The 20,032-nt window shown below is 39.7% G+C and overlaps 1 protein-coding gene across 1 annotated transcript in view; it reads left to right on the top strand.

Annotated features, from left to right (window-relative positions):
- The window catches only part of STK3 (serine/threonine kinase 3), a 123,064-nt gene that overhangs the window by 39,406 nt on the left and 63,626 nt on the right, over positions 1–20,032 (top strand). Inside the window, exon 7 of the mRNA XM_069854419.1 lies at positions 18,826–18,963. Coding sequence (XP_069710520.1) covers positions 18,826–18,963 — 138 coding nt within the window. The remainder of the gene's footprint in view (positions 1–18,825; positions 18,964–20,032) is intronic.

Below are 20,032 nucleotides of genomic sequence, written 5' to 3'. Positions count from 1 at the left end.
GTTTTAGAGGAAGAGGATGGACTGCACCTGACTTCAGTTTGGTATTTTTTATGACTTGTTTAGCTGCACTGTTTGAGAACCCAGCTGTGGTCATTCCTTCACTAAGGGAATGTCTGCTTTCAGCTTTTTCCATAGTATTTGTTTCATCTGTATTTTTTGTCCCCGTGTGCCAGCTTCCTAGGGAAAAGAACAGTGGCTGTGAGGTCAGGGTGTGCGTGTGAGTATATAAGCAGATGTTGCTGATACATTCCAAGAACTCACCCTTCCTTAGCTGCTCTACCTTGTGCTCATGTATTTCATAGTAATGCTTCATCTTTGATACAGACAGCCTTGGTGGGGAAATACATGCAAATCTTATTCAGAGGTAGAACAATGAATTTAAGAGTCTTGCTCCAGAAGATCAACAGGTAGTCAGGAGCTTCAGGATTTTCATAATTTCTTTCCTATGGTTAGAAGCTACTGGCAGACATGGAAACCTGCCTCCACTGAGTTGAAGGTGTTACAGCCGAGCAGTCAGTAACAGAAACACTCATACTCCTCCTTTTTAGCTTCCCGTGTGTAAAGGAAGGGTGGAGGAATCTTGCATCTCCCTTTCCTTTTGTATGTCTGCTGAGTTAGGGTTGTTTGTGGAGTCTGATACTGCTTAAAATTAAGGACCACTTAAGTAAAAACTTTATTAATTTTCTTCAAGTGAATGCTCTTTATCCTGGTTAGATGGCTTGTTTAATCACCTCTATGACACTCGTAGCCATGGTTTTATGTTCCCTTTAACTTAGGAAAGCTTATTCCCTTCTTCAGTAGGAATATCCATTTATGAATAAAGAAGATAATTCACTGGACACTGGGCTTGTTGAGAGCCTTGGCTATGCAGTGCCTGGATCTATGCCACAGGAAAGGCCCTTTGGGGCATACTGTGCTGGTTTTGAGTCATTACTTCAGAACGTCACCCTATGTAGCTCCTTATAAAGAGCCAAGAGAAACTGCAGGAGGAATAATCAAGATACCTCCCTCTGTGCTTTTTGGTCTTGCTGTGTATTCTAGATAACACCTTGCTTTATCACTTGCACTTAATGCTTTCAGGCCGAGTGCTGTATCTTCAGCAGAGCACCCAGCCATTCTCTACCTGAAGTTTGAGCCAGTAGTCTTCAGCGACTTCCCAGCTCTTGCTCTTGGGTGCAGTTTGCAGCCTGGTGTTAGGGTATATGTGTAGGTTTGCAGAGGGGAAGACACCAGTAGAGGAAACGCTGTTCCAGAACAACTCAAGGACTAATGGAGACGGAATGTTCATAGGTACAGTCACGATACTCTTCATACAGTCTTACATAGCCCTGTTTTATATTAGTATATTGCTTTGGCCTGAAGGAGTGGACTGTATGTCTGGATTTTGCATCCGCATTGTTAACAGCTAATGCTGACAATATCTGAGGCTCAGGTTGCCTGGACCCTGGTATAGATCGCTTCAGTCTTCATCCTATCAAGACAATGATTCTGTCATCTACCTCTCAACATTCACATCAGAAACTTTTGATGTAAGAGCTCCTCTGTGGCTGGGGGACATTATATGTACATATGACCAAGAGGAGCAGTCTCGTAAGAGGAATTGCTTTCTCCCAAATGAATGTCATAGTCTGTTGAGGAACGCTGACAAAGGAAGGATTTAAGAAATCAAGACAAGCTCAAGTCCCTATGGAGTTATTTGTTCGTTATGCTCGATTTTTAGCTTTTCACCCCAGGTATGTACAGTATTCGTAATATTTCTCAGGAACATTTTCAGAAAAAAAATGTCTCTGGGACAACGTTTTAAGACTTACCCTTTGAGATAGGTGGCTTCCGAAGGAGGTCTTTTTGCCTTGCAGGTAATGACTCTTCCTATTTCAACTTAAGTCTTTTCTTTAGGATTTTTATCACTTTTGTTACTTCTCCATTTATTGGCTTCCATAAGGTACTGTTATTGTGTTCTAGGAGATATGTTCAGCTAAGAATTGTGCTGGAGCATACTTGAGATATTCACAAGCTGTCTGGACGTGGTCCTCTGTGGCCCTGCTTGAGCAGGGAGGTTGGACAAGATGACCTCCAAAAGTCTCTTCCAGTCTCAGCCATTCTGTGATTCTGTGGCTCTGTGGTATCCTTCAGAAATTCTTTTGAGTCCATAGTAATTTTCTTCCATCTTCACCTTTTAATAGAGAATTCCTTTTTGCTGACCTTGGACCTGTAGAGGAACAGAACCGTTTGATTAATTTTGTGACTCTGTGCAGAGTTATTTTGTTCAGGTTACTTTTTAAATTTTACATTTTTTGTTCAGATACTTTTTTAAAATCGCATGCACCCCTCAGCTAGCATTATTGATGTCAGGCATGCTTTATTTTTCTGTTTGTTTATGAATATCTCTTGCCTCTATTGTCTCTGTCATAGGGGGCTCTTTAGATACTATTATCTCAAGCTGTGGACCATCATGTTGGATAGAGGAATTTCTGTGAAGCTGCTTGAGTGGAATCAGTGCATACAGTTAGAGCAAGAGAGAGAGGTGAGATCTTCAGCATTTTCAAAGCGTGACTTTCTCAGACCTGCAAAGCTTTCATTTAATAGTTCCACACATGTACTGTAGAACGCTGTGCCATTCAGAGGTTGCTCAATCAAGCTGAGTCTTGATAAGATGCTTTTTGAGACACCTTTTGTGTGAACTATATAGTTTACTCAGTGAATTGTATTGCTAGAAGAGCCAGATGTATGAATGCTGACATATCTCTTGAAGGAGAGAGGAAAGGCCATTTACGTGCAACTGTATATGGCTGCTTTGTCTTGAAGAACTGTTGTATTCAAAATTCCTTCCCTTCTGCTTCGAAGGGTTTTTTTGTGTAACTAGAGACAAGCTGCTAGGAATTAAGGGTATGATAGGGCCTATTTATATCAGCGTTTCTAGTCACTGCTTCAGCCATCACTATATTGTGTGCATACTTGAATGACTGCAACAGCCACATTGCTGAACTGTAATTTTTCCATTAATATATGCTGTAAATTTTTGTTCCCTGAAATGTTTCTCAAAAGGTGTAATTTCTGTATGTACGTATAGGAACAAGGCTTTGCTTTCAATTGTTTTTGTTTTCTCAGTGTCAGTCATTGTAGGGAAGCTACAATGCACATCTTTAAGTGGAACAAAATGCAGTAGGTTAAGTCAGACCCTAACAAAAATTTAGAAGATGTGATTAATAAGTAAATGCTTGGACAGGCCAGTACAACACAGACTACAGATTAGAATCAAAACCTGTACAATTTTGTCAGTGTTGCAGTCAAGTATTGCAGGTTAAATACTTTGGGAATATTGAAAGATGCTTGCTACGGATATTTTTTTATTATGTTCTCCGTTCAGGTTTGTTTAAAATGTGGTTTAAGCAAATATATTTAGATGCAAGGCAAATTCACTCTGTTGGATCTTTTATTTCAGTGTCTATATGTCTTTCTGACTTCCAAATGTTATATCTAGGGCTATGAACATTTTTCTTCATTACGTGAGATATTTCTTTTGCTGTGTCCTTGATTGTGTAGAGTGATATCATGTATATGCAAGTAAGCCCTTTATCTGCATGACTTCTGTGTATTTTCTATAGGCTGTGCAGTATTTTGAAGATCAGGACCAAGTATGGAGAACATCTAATTAGTGTTAATTAGCATGTGCTGTGGTTTCATGTATTGGATCAAGTTTGTTAAAAGCTGAGCAGATCGCTGTGAGGAAGTAGAGATGGGTCCAAGACCTTGAGATGATACAAATAGCTAACTTGCATAATTCAATGCATTAGGGAATAAACAAGCTGCCTACTGTTCTAGAATACATTTTATGTTTTACTTCAGCAGTAGATAGTACTGTTTGAGAAGTGGAAAACTTCTGGAGAAAAGGATGCCAAATACAGATATGGTTAGAAAGAATACCATTGACAGCTTTACTATCAGGTACGCTAAGTCTAAACAGATATTTTATTTAGTAGCATAGATTGTATTTATCATTTATAACTAGTGTTTTTGTCAGAAAAGATTCAGCCTTTGATCGTGACTAAGACATTAACAAAGATGTATTGTTTATTTGCTTCTTGGAGATAAGCTTGAGGATTTTCCTTTCCCTCTAGAACTAGTTTCTCTGCTTTATCAGTAAAGGTTATTTTGTATAGCTAATTACGTGGCAGTTCAGGTTGATTTAAGAATACAAATGTTATTGCAGAAGTGGAAGAGGCTTAGACCATTATTATTTTTAGTGGTCACTTAATCTGCAGTGCTACTTTCTTCTTTTATATTGTGGTAAGTTCAAATAAGCAGGCTTGAAAAGGTTAGTTAGCCACTGGGGATAGTAAAAATGAAGTGGCAACTACATAGTTTGTACTTCTTAGAATATTAAAAAAGTGGGTGTTTTAAATTGATTGCAGAAAGAGGAAACGACAAAAACTGGTGAGTCTGCTTGTATCTTACCTCAGGGTGGGAACAAGATGGCTTTTGAATTAGTACATTTCAATGTGAAAAATCTAGGAGGTGTGCAGGGGGGAAAAAAAGAGGTAGTTCTTTGCTTCAATTTTCTGTTTGATGTGAGTCAAAATGTAATTCAAGCAATTGTGTTCTGTAGCCACTGTGTGACCTACCCAGCGGCAATCTGCCCCTCCCTCTTCTTTTTTTTTTTTTTTTTTTAAAGCTAATTTGCTAGTGTTTAGCTTACTCAGTGTCATCTGGACTCAGTAAAAAGCAAGTGACCTGCACTGAATTAGTGTAATTGTAGTACAAACAGAACATCTCATAGTTTTGGTCTTAGACAGGAAAAGAGAAAGTTGGAGAGATTTTTCAGTTTGATAAATAAAACTGAAGATAAGGGGAGTTAACTTTGGCTCACAGTTCATTTTACGTTTCCATGTCTTTTAAAAAATAATGACTGGCACTTGAGTTTTGTAAGTATGTTTTTTTTCTTTGGAACATTTCCCTTTTGGTAAAAAACTTCCTTAGGATGTTTGTCGTGCCAGTTATTAAATCATGACCAGTCATTACCAATTCCAGTTTCATGAGACACAGTGCTATTTCAGAAACATAATTTCTTTTAGATCTACCTAGACTGTCCAGAGTTGGTATATTGTTTTACTTGTGCCATTCAGTAGGATTACTTTTGAATGCCATTATGTAGTTTGTATTTTTTCATTTCTGTTTCACAGAGGAATGGTTACACCTACCAAGATAATGAAGTGCCATGAAGAACTGAAGTATCAGTTCCAGGGGTATATTTGTATTTTAACTCTGACTTTGATGTTGTAGTTTTATTATTTGGTTTAGTTTAAAAGGGGTTTAATTTTGTAAAAATAATACCATGCCTTGATTATATTTCTCTTCTCGTTTGGTCATTCAAATGTTTGGACTGTACTTTGTGATGCCTCTCACAGCTTGTGTCTGCATCGTGACCTGTGGAGTAGGAGCAAAGATCGGTTTGCTCTAGCAGCTACGTTTTCTTACGGGGAAGGATGTAGAGAACTTTTGTACTAACCTAGCAATGAAGCTAAGGGGCTGCAATTAAAATGATATTTTTGTGAAGTTGTTGGGGAGAATGTTGGAAATGCTGACTAGGTGATGACAGTAACACTGTTCTCTGTATGTACCTGTTAGCTGGAAAAACTGGGCCATGTAGTCTTGTATTCTCTTGGTACCCTGGGTTTCTGTGGGACAGAAACAGCACATGCTTTCCTTTGCTTGAGAGTAGACAAAGCTTTAAGATGAATACTCAGTTACTCTTTCATAGACTAGAAAATTTCCATTATTTTGGTGAGATGTAGGAATTGAATACCTGGAATGTTGTTATCTGTCCATTTAATTTTAGTTCTTGGGTTGAACGCTACAGGTGAATGAGCGTTTTTTCCTTGTGCTGGTGGTTGGCTTTTCCTGTCACCTGTTTATCTATTGCCATTCGAAATGGTGAAGTAGGCAGCAGCAAACATTGTTGTAAGCATTGTTCCTTTGTGTTTCATGTTTCTTCTGTTAAACGTGGATATTCTGTTTCTGTACCTAGACTGACCAGCTACGACAATCCTCTTTTTTTTAATTACTGGAGTTGCCGCTGGGTATCCCAGTGGGCTGTCAGCAGCCACTGTAGGCTTTTCAGTTCACAGCATGCAGATTATTTTTCTGGCAAGACTCTATTCCAGCTGTGACGTGACTAAATTCCCTCCTTCTTTTGCGCTACCTGTAATCGTTTTAGGTATTGACTCCTAAATGTAAGTCTTTACACAATCACTGAAAATCAGGAGCAGAGGAGATGTTTCAGGGAGAGAGTGCAGCCTGTGAAGGATTCACATGGAGTATTGAGGAAAGCTTTTCATTGCATTTCATTTAGTTTCATTTAATGTATGTGTAATGAACTTTCAGGTTAGACCTGGGGAAAACACTTCTGATCCTGTGTGGTTTATGTGCATGTGGGGCAAATGGGGAGGTGGTGGTGGTGGAAAAGATCTTCAAAATGTATGCTCAAATTTTGACTCTACAGTTTAGAACTGTGTTTGTCTATAATTTTTGGTAGAATACAGTGACAAAATCTGGGAACTTCTCAGGTAGTTTGATGGAAAATTTCCTACTTTGTAACCTGGATATTATTTGAAATTTGAACTCATTGGCTCTTCATCTGTTCTTAATAGACTTGAATAAAAAATATTTTTTTCCCCCTTTGAAGCAGCGTTTAACGTGTTGGAGACTGTTACCATATTGTGCACTATAGTTACCTCCTCTTTAGAGTGTAAGCAATCCTAATTCATTCAATCTTTTCTTGCAGAGTGTGTTTTTTCATAGAATCATAGAATAACCAGGTTGGGAGAGACCCACTGGATCATCGAGTCCAACCATTTCTATCAAACACTAAACCATGCCCCTCAGCACCTTGTCCACCCGTGCCTTAAACACCTCCAGGGAAGGTGAATCAACCACCTCCCTGGACAGCCTGTTCCAGTGCCCAATGACCCTTTCTGTGAAAAATTTTTTCCTAATGTCCAGCCTGAATCTCCCCTGGCAGAGCTTGAGGCCATTCCCTCTTGTCCTGTCCCCTGTCACCTGGGAGAAGAGGCCAGCACCCTCCTCTCTACAACCTCCTTTCAGGTAGTTGTAGAGAGCAATGAGGTCTCCCCTCAGCCTCCTCTTCTCCAGGCTAAACAACCCCAGCTCTCTCAGCCGCTCCTCGTAAGGCCTGTTCTCCAGCCCCTTCACCAGCTTCGTTGCTCTTCTCTGGACTCGCTCCAGAGCCTCAACATCCTTCTTGTGGTGAGGGGCCCAGAACTCTACACAGTATTTGAGGAACGGTCTCACCACTGCTGAGTACAGAGGGAGAATAACCTCCCTGGACCTGCTGGTCACGCCGTTTCTGATACAAGCCAAGATGCCATTGGTTCAACCAAGCTGGTTTTCTCTCCTGCCGGCATTTTTTCCGGAACACGGGGATGGCTTTCTCCTGAGCTGCTACGATTTCCTTTTTGAAGAGCTCCCAGCACTCATGGGCTCCCTTGCCCTTAAGTACTCTCTCCCATGAGACTTTGCCAACCAGCCTTCTGAAGAGTTCAAAGTCTGCCCTCTGGAAATTAAGTGCTACTGTCCTACTAACCACCCTCTTCACTTCACCTAGAACAGAAAACCCTATCATCTCATGATCACTTTGTCCTAGGCATCCACCTACTGCCACATCCCCCACAAGGCCTTCTCTGTTCACAAACAGCAGGTCCAGGAGGGCACCCTCCCTTGTAGGTTCATTCACCAGCTGTGCAAGGAAGTTGTCTTCCACGCACTCCAGGAACCTCCTAGACTGCTTCCTTTCTGCTCTATTGTACTTCCAGCAGATATCAGGAAGATTGAAGTCTCCCACAAGAATGAGAGGCATTGATCTAGAGATTAACCCCAGCTGTTTATAGAAGAGCTCATCAGCTGCTTCTCCTTGGCTGGGTGGTCTGTAACAGACTCCCATCACAAAATCTACCTTCTGGTGGGCTCCTCTGATTTTAACCCACAGGCACTCAATCTCCTCATCGCCACAATCCATCTCAACGGTGTCCAAGTCCTCCCTTACAAAGAGGGCTACCCCGCCTCCTCTCCTGCCCTTCCTATCCCGCCTGAAGAGTTTGTACCCCACCATAGCTGCACTCCAGTTATATGAGTTGTCCCACCATGTTTCCGTGATGGCAATGACATCATAGGCTCCTTGCCCTACGACAGCTTCCAGCTCTTCCTTCTTATTCCCCATGCTGTGTGCATTGGTGTAAATGCACTTCAGCTGAGCTGCCAAGCCTTCAGCCCTCCTACAGGGAACAGAGTTCATTCCCAATTGCCTGGTAACTGGAGTAGCTAATGCCAGAGTGCCTGTATCTCCCTTAGCACCCTCAGATGTGTTTAGTCCCCCTAGGAGACCCACATGTCCCATCCCTAGCAAGAAAGCCTGGGGGTGCGTGAGCCACCCCATGATCAAAGAAACCAAAGCCCCTCTCCTCACACCAGGCTCAGAGCCAGGCATTAATTGAATTCTTCTTCCTGACTTCCTGCTCCTCTCTATTTAGCCATGGGATGGAGCAGAATACTATTTGTGCCCCAGAGCCCTCCATCATTTTCCCAATGGCCCTGAAGTCATTCTTGATGGTTTTGGTCTTTTTGTTTACTAGATCGTCGTTACTAGTTTGGACTACTATCAGAGGATAGTAGTCTGTCTCATGGACCAGGGAAGGAAGTTTTCTAGCTACCTCCTTCACTGATGCCCCCGGTAAGCAGCAGATCTCTCTGTGGAGCAGGTCCAGTCTGCAAATGGGTCCCTCCATTCCTTTTAGGAGGGAGTCCCCTACAACAATCACCCTCCTCTTCTTCTTAATGGAGGATGTTTTTATCTTTTTCTGAGGATGGCGCGGTCTAGGGAAGGATTCTAAGCTGTGGGAACCTATCATCCTCAGGGTTGGATTCCACCTGCAGCACCTGGTACTTGTTCACCAGGGGGATCTGGGGTTTTGGTGTCTGGGTGAGGGGAGCAGGTTTCTTTCATCTGGCAGGAACTTGCTGCCATTCTCCATCTCTTGTTCCCCCAGCTTTGCAGTTTGCAGGTGGATGGTGTTTGGACACACCAGCTCCAGCAGGCTGATGAGTTAGTGAGAGGGCACTACTCCACTGGTCTATCTCCCTCTCACACTCCCTAATGGTCCTCAGCCTCTTTACCTCCTCCCTTAACTCCTCCACCATGTGAAGGAGTTCCCCGACTTGAGCGCAGCTTTCGCAAGTGGAGCCAGTAACAGAGGCACGAGCTGGTGTAAGCATTATAGTTGCGCTTTTTTGACCCAGCTTCACTTGGTTCACATCTCTGAAAGTAATGTGCCTAAAACTCAAGGCAGTACTGCTGCTGAAGGTCTGACATACCCTGAATAAAAGGGAACTACTGCATATTTCTTGGATGCCTTGTATTGTTACTACTGTGTGTGGTTATGGCAAAAGTTTCACATTTACTGTCCAGTGAGTTTGCTACAGCTTTTTCTCACAAATATAAGTTACTCATTCCTTCGCTCTTTTATTAGTAGATATAATTGGAAATGCAGATTTTCCACTTCATGTTTTAGTGAATGTTAATGTATTTCTGGATGTAATCACTGCCTTATTTTCTAAAGCTGCAGAGAATACTGTGGGAAGAAGAGAAAAGCTTTATTATTAAAGTAAGCTATGTTGTTGGGGTTTTCTTGGAGTGAAAATCAGTTTCTTAGTCTGGGTAGCAGAACTGGAACCTTGTAGCCATTATGTCTATGAATTTTCATGGTAGTATTGAATCAGGAGTAAAAGAAACTGTGGTGAAAGAGGATTAAATTAATCAAAAGAGTACGGCTTGGATTCAGTCATGTAATGTGTGCTTTTAGAACCATTTCCTTGTTTTGCAACTGATAAGAAACCGGTTGTTCAAGTTCAATGCTGAAAAAAGAAAAAATTGTTCCAGTTCAAGACCCTTCTCTTATGTTCTAGGTCTCTTGGATTCTGTGAAAGTGGGGAGTTAAGTGGTATCAGGATGCTTCTGTATGAGAGAGGTGCCAACATTCATGAAGGCACCTTTTCCCTCTTGGTTCTTGGACACCTGTGTGGCTGGGAAATGTCTTTTAGCCAGTGAGTTTCCTGGCTCTTGCTCAAGATCTACCGGAATGTATAATCTGGTAAATGTTGGTGATGTTCCTTGAGGTTTATGGTAGAACATCTAATTACCTAGAGGTCTGCAGTGGTGCTGGCCCCATCTCTCTGTTATGGTGATATCGTTACAAAGAGCAGGTCCACTACCAAAATTAACTTTTCTCCTATACAACTATATTTGAAAATAGCTTCTTTTCCAAGTCTACATCACGTAAAAATTGGTTTATAAGGTTAAACCACTATGTAAGATACTGTTTTCAGTCTTAATAATAGAATTATAGAATGGTTTAGGTTGGAAGGGGGCTTAAAGATCATCCAGTTCTAACCCCCCTGCTATGGGCAGGGACACCTCCCGCTAGGTCAGGTTGCTCAAAGCCTCATCCAAGCTGGCCTTAAACACCTCCAGGGATGAGGCAGCCGCAACTTCTCTGGGCAGCCTGTTCTAGTGCCTCACCACTCTCACAATAAAAAATTTCTTCCTAGTATCTACACTAAATCTTCCCTGTTTCAGCTTAAAACCATTTCCCCTCATTCTATCACTGAATTCCCTGATAAAGAGCCCCTCCCCAGGTTCCTTGTATGCCCCCTTTAAGTACAGGAAGGCTGCTATAACGTCTCCTTGGAACCTTCTGTTCTCAAGGCTAAACAAGCCCAACTCTCTCAGCCTGTCCTCGTATAGGAGGTGCTCCAACCCTCTGATCATCTTTGTGGCGCCCCGCTCTGGACTCACTTGACCAGATCTCTCTTTCCTGTGTTGAGGTCTCCAGAACCGAATGCAGTACTCCAGATCAAGCCTTATGAGAGCAGACTAGAGGGGCAGAATCCCCTCCCTCAACCTGTTGGTCACACTTCTGATGCAGTCCAGGATATGGTTGGCTTTCTGGACTGCAAGCACATGTTGCCAGCTCATGTCGAGCTTCCCTTCGACGAGCACCTTCAAGTCCTTCTCTTCAGGGCTACTTTTAATCCGTTCTCTGACCAGCCTGTAATTGTGCTTGGGATTGCTCTGATCCAGGTCAGGACCTTGCATTTGGCCTTGTTTCACTTAATTATGTTTGCACAGGCCTACCTCTCAAGCCTGTCAAGATCCCTCTGGATGGCATCTCTTCCCGCCAGTGTGTCAGCTGCGCCGCTTAGCTTGGTGTTGTTGGCAAACTTGCTGAGGTGTTAAAATGTCTGTGACAAAAATGTGTTAAAGATGTTTGGGTTCTTTTTTTTTTTTGGTTCTTGAAACAAAAAAAGGACTCATGGTTATTGTGGCTAGGAACTCTCAATTAACTTTCAATAAAATGTTAAGTAATCATACTGTTTGATACGTAGATGGGATTATTTGCGAGTTAGGTATTTTTTCTCTGAAAATTCCTACGTATGTCAACCAAAACCTTTAGCTTCCTGGAGTAGGTTAAGCACAAAATCTTGAGTAGGCTGAAATTTTTGTTTTCAGTGAAAGCTTTTGCTTTAAAAATTGCTTAATTTCACTTACCTAAAACACTGGCTGCCTCCTACCCCAAAGAAAAAACCCCAAAAAATCCCAACCAAGCCAAAGAACAGTTAAAAAACCTTTGTGAAATTGCAGATATTTCCGTGCTTTATTTTTCATTTCTGTAGATTTTTCAAAAGGCATTTGTTGCCCTTCTTTAAAGGCTTGCTGTTGAAGCTGGGGGGGGAGAATTTTGAGAATCAGTTTGCTGACACTTCTGTTGTAACTTCACTGATGTCGGTGAGTTTGTAACTTTGCAGGTGCAATGAGAATTGAATGTTATATCTCTAAACAAAAAGGAAATGGGAGGACAATGTTTGGTTGAATAGTAGCATTTAAGAATATTCTGTGCTGTAGAGTTGGGTTCAGGAAATGGAAATAGCCCTACTGAATTGCATTGAAAAACTATTCCATTTTAAAACAGAAGGTGGGAAGTTCGGGCAAGATAATAGCCGAAAAACCTACAGGGAAAAGTCATGAAGAGTTTCCTAAATCACAGGGAGCTATTTAAATATATTAGAAGAAAGTCTGGAGAGATATTGATAGGTCTGCTGGACTGCCAGTAGGACAGTGTGCTGAGGTGATATATCTGGAGAACAGATTGGTGGCAATAAATATATTTTTATTGCTCGTCTGAAAATTTGGTAATGAACAGACAAATGTAGATAACGTGGTCCTTTTAGATGAGTTAGCAGAGCGAACTTGCTCTTTGTCTTGCTGGTTGGATAACAGCCAGTGTAATAAATTCTACCTTTAGAATATACTGGTGCAGAATTGTCTCAGAGTATGCCACAACTTTAATGGGATTGGATTTCATAATCCAATCCAATTGCATAAGTGAGCTTGTTTAAAACTAGTAAAAAATCCCAAACTGAATGAACTTGTAGTCTTAGAATGCTGACTTCTTCAGGCTGTTGTCACATAAATTATTTGTCGTGTTCCTTTGGAATTCAAAGCAATTTTTTTAGAAGAAGTATTGTAGAAATTGGAAGGGGTCCATAAGGGTCATCAAGTCAAGCTTCTGTCTTTAGCAGAAAAAATAAGTCAAGTAGTGAACCTTAAGGCACAGCTCTGTTGTGTGACGGTGCTGACTAGGCAAGGGTTGATTCTTTTCAGTAGACTTAAAATTGCATTTACTATTGCAAAATGTTTGAGATCGGTATCTTTACATTCTTGACCTACTGTAACGCTGTCAAAATGTTATGATCTTACTAGCAATAATAAATGGATAGGTCAATATAAATGGTTTATCTTCCAGTAAACCATCTTTGCTGCTAATCATGTGATTATTCTTTCCATTATGTATTTTTTCTCAGTGTTTATTACTTTATTACTTTACATCTTAAGTGCATCATACTTTGCTTTGAACAGCAAAGGTCATCATTCCAGAGGGAAGCTTGTGACAGTGAGTGGTTGTTAAACCACTGCTATCAGTTTGGGGTTTTTTTTATTTAGTGTTTTTTAATTTTTTTTTTTTCTTATTTTCTCCTGTTCTGATTTTGTTTTTTTAAAAATACTCCCAGTGTTAATATGTGATATGTCTGTCATTTTATCCTAAAATATTTTGTGTCATTTTTACTGTCTGTAGTATTGTGTACGTGCTTTCATAAGTGGCCACTAGTAAAGCACTGTCGAGGTGAGCACAATAGATTTGCGCATTAAATGTCACCTGTATCATTTATTGTTTGTCTAGAAGTTATCTGGACTAAATCTCCACTTATCCCTTCTTGCATTTAGGCCTGTGTTGATAATTCTAGTTGTGGTTTATTTGGACCTTGTGAGGCAGGTGGGTGTAACAGCACAGCGTTATTGCTCTATTTGTGGGACGATCAATTACTGCTGTCAGTGAAGAAAATGCTTTTTTGGTTGAACAGTGATAGGAATCTTTATGATTTTGCTTACTGTTGGAAATATAATTTTATTCCTAGGAGTAGGTGTATTTTAATAGCGGGTATTATCAGTTTTGCAAATTTTATGAAAGGGGAAACTGTTTCCTTTCTGTTTTGATGATCCAGCTTTCAAAGTAATGCAATTGCGGGTTTGTTGGAGTGGCTTGCTTTCTTTGGTTTGGTTTGATGTTGTTTCTTGGGGGTGGGGATTTTTTTTGCTTATTTTGGGGGTTTGTTTTTTTTCCAGATGTCATTTCCAAACAAACACTTTTCTTTTGGTAATTCATTGAAGTCAGTTGAAAAATAAGTACGTGAACATTTTTCACCCTAAGTTGTTAATGGCTTCTTCAGTGTTCTAGCTTAAACTGAAAGTGTGTTTTAGCTGAGATATGGGAGAAGCAGTTGTCCACTTGGCTGGATCAGGCTAGGATATTTGTTCAAAGAACATAACTTCAATGAATGCTTTTTATGTCACATAATTTCAAAAAAGTATTAGTGGTAAATTTCTTTTGCATTTCTGTTTCTTTAACTCAGGGTAAATTGTTCAGCTTTTCCTGTGCAAAATTGAAGTAAATGCTCTGTTTTGTGTGTTCCTTCAAGCCACTTCTCTGGTAGAATATGCAAGGTATGAGACAGGCAGTGAAAATGAGGAAACTAGCATTGTACAGCCACTGGATGCAGTTTTGATTTGAATGGTTCCTTCTTGATCTCTTTAGTTTATATTGCTCTAGTCACTGAGATTAGTAAAGAGCAGCACGTACACCCCCTCCAGAGATGGAATATGTAATTGGTTGAGTAATTGGTGCATGGCTAAGAAGCCAAGCACCTTTTCTTTTTCCAAAAAGAAAAGAGTAAAAATTGGTACTAGCAGCTTCAACAGAAGTTACATTTCATGCAGAAATGGAGCTATCTGATAGATGTCTGATTGAACCAGACCCATTTGTTACGCTGCACAAAAAGTATAAGTGCCGTAGAAGATCTTTATGAATTTCTGTTTACAGACAGGAAGAGGAAGCTGGTCATTTTTAGGAAGCTTCTAACAATTGAACAATTAAACTTATTATCTATACTGAAGCAGATCATAAATTGACTTCCCTGTCTTTACACACACAAGGCGTTGTTCAATAACTTTTTCTCTGTTAGAAAGTTTTGCAAAAAAATTTCTTGTAACAGTATTGTAGTTGTGCTTTTTTTTTTTAAAAAAAAAAAGCAACCTATGGAGTCACAACCTGCCTGTGGATGTCTTGTATCCTAATCCTTGTTATGAAAAAGTTTCTCTGTGTAGATTCAAGTAATGGAACTTAAGAGCATGAAAATTATAAAATTGCCACAATATAGAAGTCTTTTCTGCCTCTTTCAGTAGCATTCATGATATAGGGCAAATAAGAATAAAAGTTACATTTTGATTTCCTGCTATTGATTACAAGCAATTTGTTTATACTAGGCAATAGAGGTAAGTAATTTGAGGATTTTAAAGCTTAAAGACATAGTACCTCTGCCGAACTACTGTTGATCATTTAATGTGTTCATGGGTGGTGTGAAATACAGCTGCATAATCCTGACTGACAGGAAGAATGAGCTGCAAGGATTTTCTGATTAGGAAATTCCAAATGTGATACATGAGGGTTTCATTTCTCTTTTGGAGTTTCCTAATTCATTATCATTGCCGTAATGACATTTTCATGCCAATAAAATTGTCCATAAAAAACCCTTCATTTAAAAAAATGTTTTCAGTGTGGACTTTATTTAAAATGGTAGGCCCTTTAATAAAATGAAAATCTTGTGCTGACTTGCACTGTTCTGCTCTCACTTGAGACCTGGTCCTCAGTCTGGTATTCAGCTAAACTGTACCTGCTGGTTATTGGGCAGGTAAGTGCTTCCAGGCAACAGTTACAGTAGAAACTGTGTTAGATTTTCTAGTGCTCAAATCAGAAGTGGCTGCTGAGAGCTGCCCTGGATGATGCATCTTCTACCCATCTTTTTGTCATGTATACACTGGGATCTTCCTTGAATTCTGGTTTCACTGCATGTCTAGGACTTGCCTCAGAGCAAAGTATGAAAGGTGATTCCAAGTAGAGTTGGGCTTGAGGTTCAGAGGTGGAAGGGCAAATTTGGAAACTGGTGAAAAACACCAGTTTTGCTGCCGTAGTTCCTCAGGCCTGAGAGAGAGGTGTTCTCTTTTTTTTTTTAAAGGATGTTTGAATAGTTAAAACTTAAGACCAAATCCTACAATCTAACACCTTGCCTGTATATTTGATGTGTTACTTGACTACGACTTTCCAGTCTGTCTCAAGTTATGTAGGGACACGTGGAAGGTGACGTTGAAGGTGGGAGAGAAGAATTGGCCCCCAGCTCTTTTATAAGTCAGAGCCTGCCCCCACTGAACAATTTCCTCCCCATGTTTCCTGCAGTTGTTACTGCCATTTCAGCCCCTGTAGGTCGGGGTACGGTTGCTTCTGATCAGTGCTAGCTGGTAGTGGTTTCAGTTGGGTTCTTTTTAAAGCAACAGTTGCCTAATGCTGGCTGTGTGAGCATTGCCTACTGTGAGCGCTCAACTAATACCAGTAGCTGTGGGAAACTTCTAGAGAAAATGGTAAGTGGAGTGGAGGCAAAGACCAGGGACTGGAGAAATAAGATGGAAGAAGCATGAAGAAAACAAGTTTCTTGGGTTTCCTTGGCACCTATGGAACACAGTGACTGAGACAGCTTAGTTTTGTTTTAAAATAGGACAGAGCTCTTAGGATGGAATTGATGTGTTTGACAAGAAATGAAAACAAATACGAGGAATAAATTCCCGTCAGATAAGGGTTTTGTTTTTATTCCTGGAGATTTGGGACTAGCTTTACAATTCTCCAGTGATTGCTTTGCAAGCTTCTTGGAAGGTAACAGAAGTAGTTGGAAGCTAAATCATTGACTGTTCTGAAAGAGAGAGAGAGAGCTTAACTTCTGTGCAGAGAAATGTACAAGCCAAAATGAGGAAGCAGAGGAGGAAGACAGAATTGAAAACCAGTGTTTCAGACTGGTTCATGAAAGGAGGTGCTGAGCCAAAGGGGAGAGGTACACGCTAGCTAGTGCATGGCATAATAAACTAGTTGGATCACACATTTGGAATAAGTAGTTTCTGTATGTTTTCTTGTATTACAGAAATGCGTCTGAAACTTTTTTTCAGGTAACACAGGTCATGTCACATATCAAGATTTACAAAAGTCTACGGTTTAGGCGTTAAATAAATACATATTTCTGAAGTAGGTATCTTCAACAAACTTACAAAGCATAAGTATGGATTTAGGGCTCTAACTAGCTCTTGAATATCTCCTTTTAACTTTTATTGCCTGCCATAAAAGAATGATTCATGAAATCCCTCTTTCTTCTCATTGTCCTTTGTGAATTATAAAGTTGCTTCTTTGCTGTAGTTCTTAACTGCTGTGTAGTTGATGAAAATAATTGGCAAAGACAAATATTTTTCCCAGAAATTGGATCTGAGTAGGACTCTGAAACTAAGCTTTGCTTACCTGCAGAGAGACAGATCCATGTTATCCAACAGGAGGTACATGTTTTGACACCACATCAAGAGAAGTTACTGGTCTTCTGTTACAGCCTGTGTTTTCAATAGCTACTGCAGAGCTAGCTGTTATGAGTAGCTAAAGATAAGATTAAAAGTCATCAGTTCGAAGTTCAGAAGAGATCATTACTTTCAAGGACAGAAACAGCTGAATTTGTTAGCCACTGCTTTATACCAGAAGCACTTCTCTTGTACTGACAATGAATCTTGTATCACAAGTGAAGTAGGTAAGGCAATTAGGGGGTAATAAAGTGCTGTGTTTCTTATCTGAGTTCATATACTAGTTTGGCACAGCTGTCCACCGAAAATATAAAGCTGCTGTTGCATAAATATTTATTGAACAAAATGCTTAGGTCTCTTCTTATAATTTGCCCAATACAAGAATTATAAAACAAGTTTTGTATATGTTTAAGTGTTTGAATTAAAGCAAACTATTTAATACTGAAATAATTTTTCATTAAAATTATAGCAAACAGCTTTTGCATGGGTTCTGCTTTTCTTCAGTGTATGTCAAGAATTTTAAAACAAGGGTTAGAACAAGTTTAGAACTAGTTAAACCAACTTTCAAGGCTAGTCAGACTTCTTTAAGGAGTTATGGATAAAATTTCAGCAAGTTCCCTCTCCTTTCTCCCCATGTTTCAAACACAGGCTGAAGCTTCCAGTGACTGCTATGTTGACATTTTGTATAATCTCTCATTTCAGTTTTTTCCCGTTTTCTGAGTGCATGTTTTCTGCCTATGCTTGTAGGAAAACAAATGAAGACCTATTATGCACTCTCACTTTGGAAACTGTGGTTGAATTGAGCCTGGTTCTAGGACAAAGTAACAGCTTATTATTTCTGTCAGCAGACCTAGTTCTGAATAGTGTATTGCTGTTGTGTAAATCTTAAGCAGTGATACTGTATTCATTTGACAGGTTACGTACAGAAGTTCAAAATTTCCAGTTATTTTATGGTAGTTTCTCGGAATTGTACTGCTCTTTTTTGCCCTACAGGTATAAATCTATAATTAGAGGAAAATCTGGAAAAATCATTAAGAAAATGACACAATATATGTAATGTTAAGTAGGCAATTTTTTTTTAGTATAGTATGAATCTTTTCCTAATTGAAAAATCTGTCTGCATCTGGTTGTCGATGGTGTGGAATTTCTGTTATATAAGTAATATTCTACCTCTTCAATTTCAAGTAAATTCTCACTGCTAGTAGGCAGGTTACTTTTGATAACTTGATTTTTGTCATCTTTTAGTGGTCATAGGTCTGTTAGCATGTTTCTAAAACCTATTAGGAAAAGCAAGTTTTAAACCTATAAGAATTATGAATGCAAAAGGGAATAGTAATCCAACTGAATTTGCTAACCAAGTTTTCTATAAATCTAAATGCAGTTTTGAGAGATGATGAACTTAGCTTTTCACAGCAACATTATATATGTCTTTTTAAACAAGCGGTGCAAATATTTCTACTAAGGATTTTTGAAAGAACAAAATTGTCTCTCGAGACTGATAAACAGCAATAGATAAAATAACGAGTGATGTGCTTGCTGGGATGCAGTTTAATAGAGAAAATGCAATGAGAACTAGCAACATCAGTAGCGGATGGATTTATTTCCTGAATCTTGACCTGAGCGGCAATACTAACTTACTTAAAATTTTTCAGACTCTTAGTCTGATAAGAAAGGTGAATAAAGCAATTTATTTACTTGGCTTCACTGCTGTGATGATGTGTTTTGTTTAAACTTGCTATTGTTGTTTGGTTTTTATCTAGGCTATTTTTATGATCCCTACAAATCCCCCTCCGACCTTCCGGAAGCCAGAGCTCTGGTCTGATGAATTCACAGATTTTGTGAAGAAATGCTTAGTGAAAAATCCTGAACAAAGAGCTACAGCAACACAGCTGCTGCAGGTCAGTATTTAACTTACTGAGGAAATACAGGTTGTGTTTTGTTTTATTTTTATTTTAACCTTTTGTCTCAAACTAGAAAATTTCTAAGGCAAATCTTACTTTAACTGTTATTGTGCCTTATTTCTTTTCTAGTTTGTGGTCTTTTCTCTGTCAGCTCCTGTATCTGTACACCTGTTTTATTTCTCCTTTGCAGCTTCTCAATGTGATTGCTCTTTATATAGTTTAGAACTGGTTCTTGCTATTAAAAATGGATCCTTGCTTTGTGGTTAGAGGCCCTTGATAGATCTCAGGCTCTAGGCAAGTGTTAAGTAAAGGCATTGAGCCCAGGTTACCCCTCAGTGTAGACCACCCATGCAGCATATTTAATCTGCCCTTCTGATCATGTCAAATTAAGCAGATGGCTTGCTATGTGTCTGATGCAGATGGACAGCATAAGGAGCTTGTTGGGCTGAGTTATACCAAGTGGGCACTCTTAAATTCAAGCCAGAGTTGGCGGTGGGGACCTACGGAGCCAGGGCAGGATTTGCTCTGGTTTTGCTTGTTTGCTACCTGAGCTGCTAGTAGCTGCAGGAATTTAACAGTTGCATCTTTTTAGTACTGAGGTAGAAATAAAGCTGAGAGATTTAAAGGAACTTCAGAAACATCAAACAGGAGGAACTGATCCATCAAGAAAGATTTAGTCTATGTGAAATAGATGTAATTTTACAGGGGTGATGCATTTTAATGCATGGGGCAGAGAGAAAATGCAAAATGTTTGTGTTATCCACTGCCATCAGGGCTGTCATAATAAGCCTACAAACAGCTAAGACAAAACAAAGAACAAAGATAGTGAAAGAGAGGGGAGTGAGGGGAAGATTTCTAGAAAAATTATACTAGGTTCCATGGTGGAATCTAAAATTTCCTGTAAATAAACTTGCTGTTATAATGAGAGGGAAGTGAAAAATTTTGCTAGATCCTTTGCTTCTTTTACTTTGGTGATTCTTAATTGATTAAGCTTTTGGAAGCTTATTTTGGAAGCATAATTTAGGTTTTTTTACACTTTTCACTGCTATCGGTAAATACTATTCAT

This window comes from Phaenicophaeus curvirostris, chromosome 3, assembly GCF_032191515.1.
Source record: "Phaenicophaeus curvirostris isolate KB17595 chromosome 3, BPBGC_Pcur_1.0, whole genome shotgun sequence".
NCBI classification, from domain to species: Eukaryota; Metazoa; Chordata; class Aves; order Cuculiformes; family Cuculidae; genus Phaenicophaeus; species Phaenicophaeus curvirostris.
Note: the sequence above shows the minus strand (reverse complement) of the source record. Positions and strands in the feature narration are given on the sequence as shown.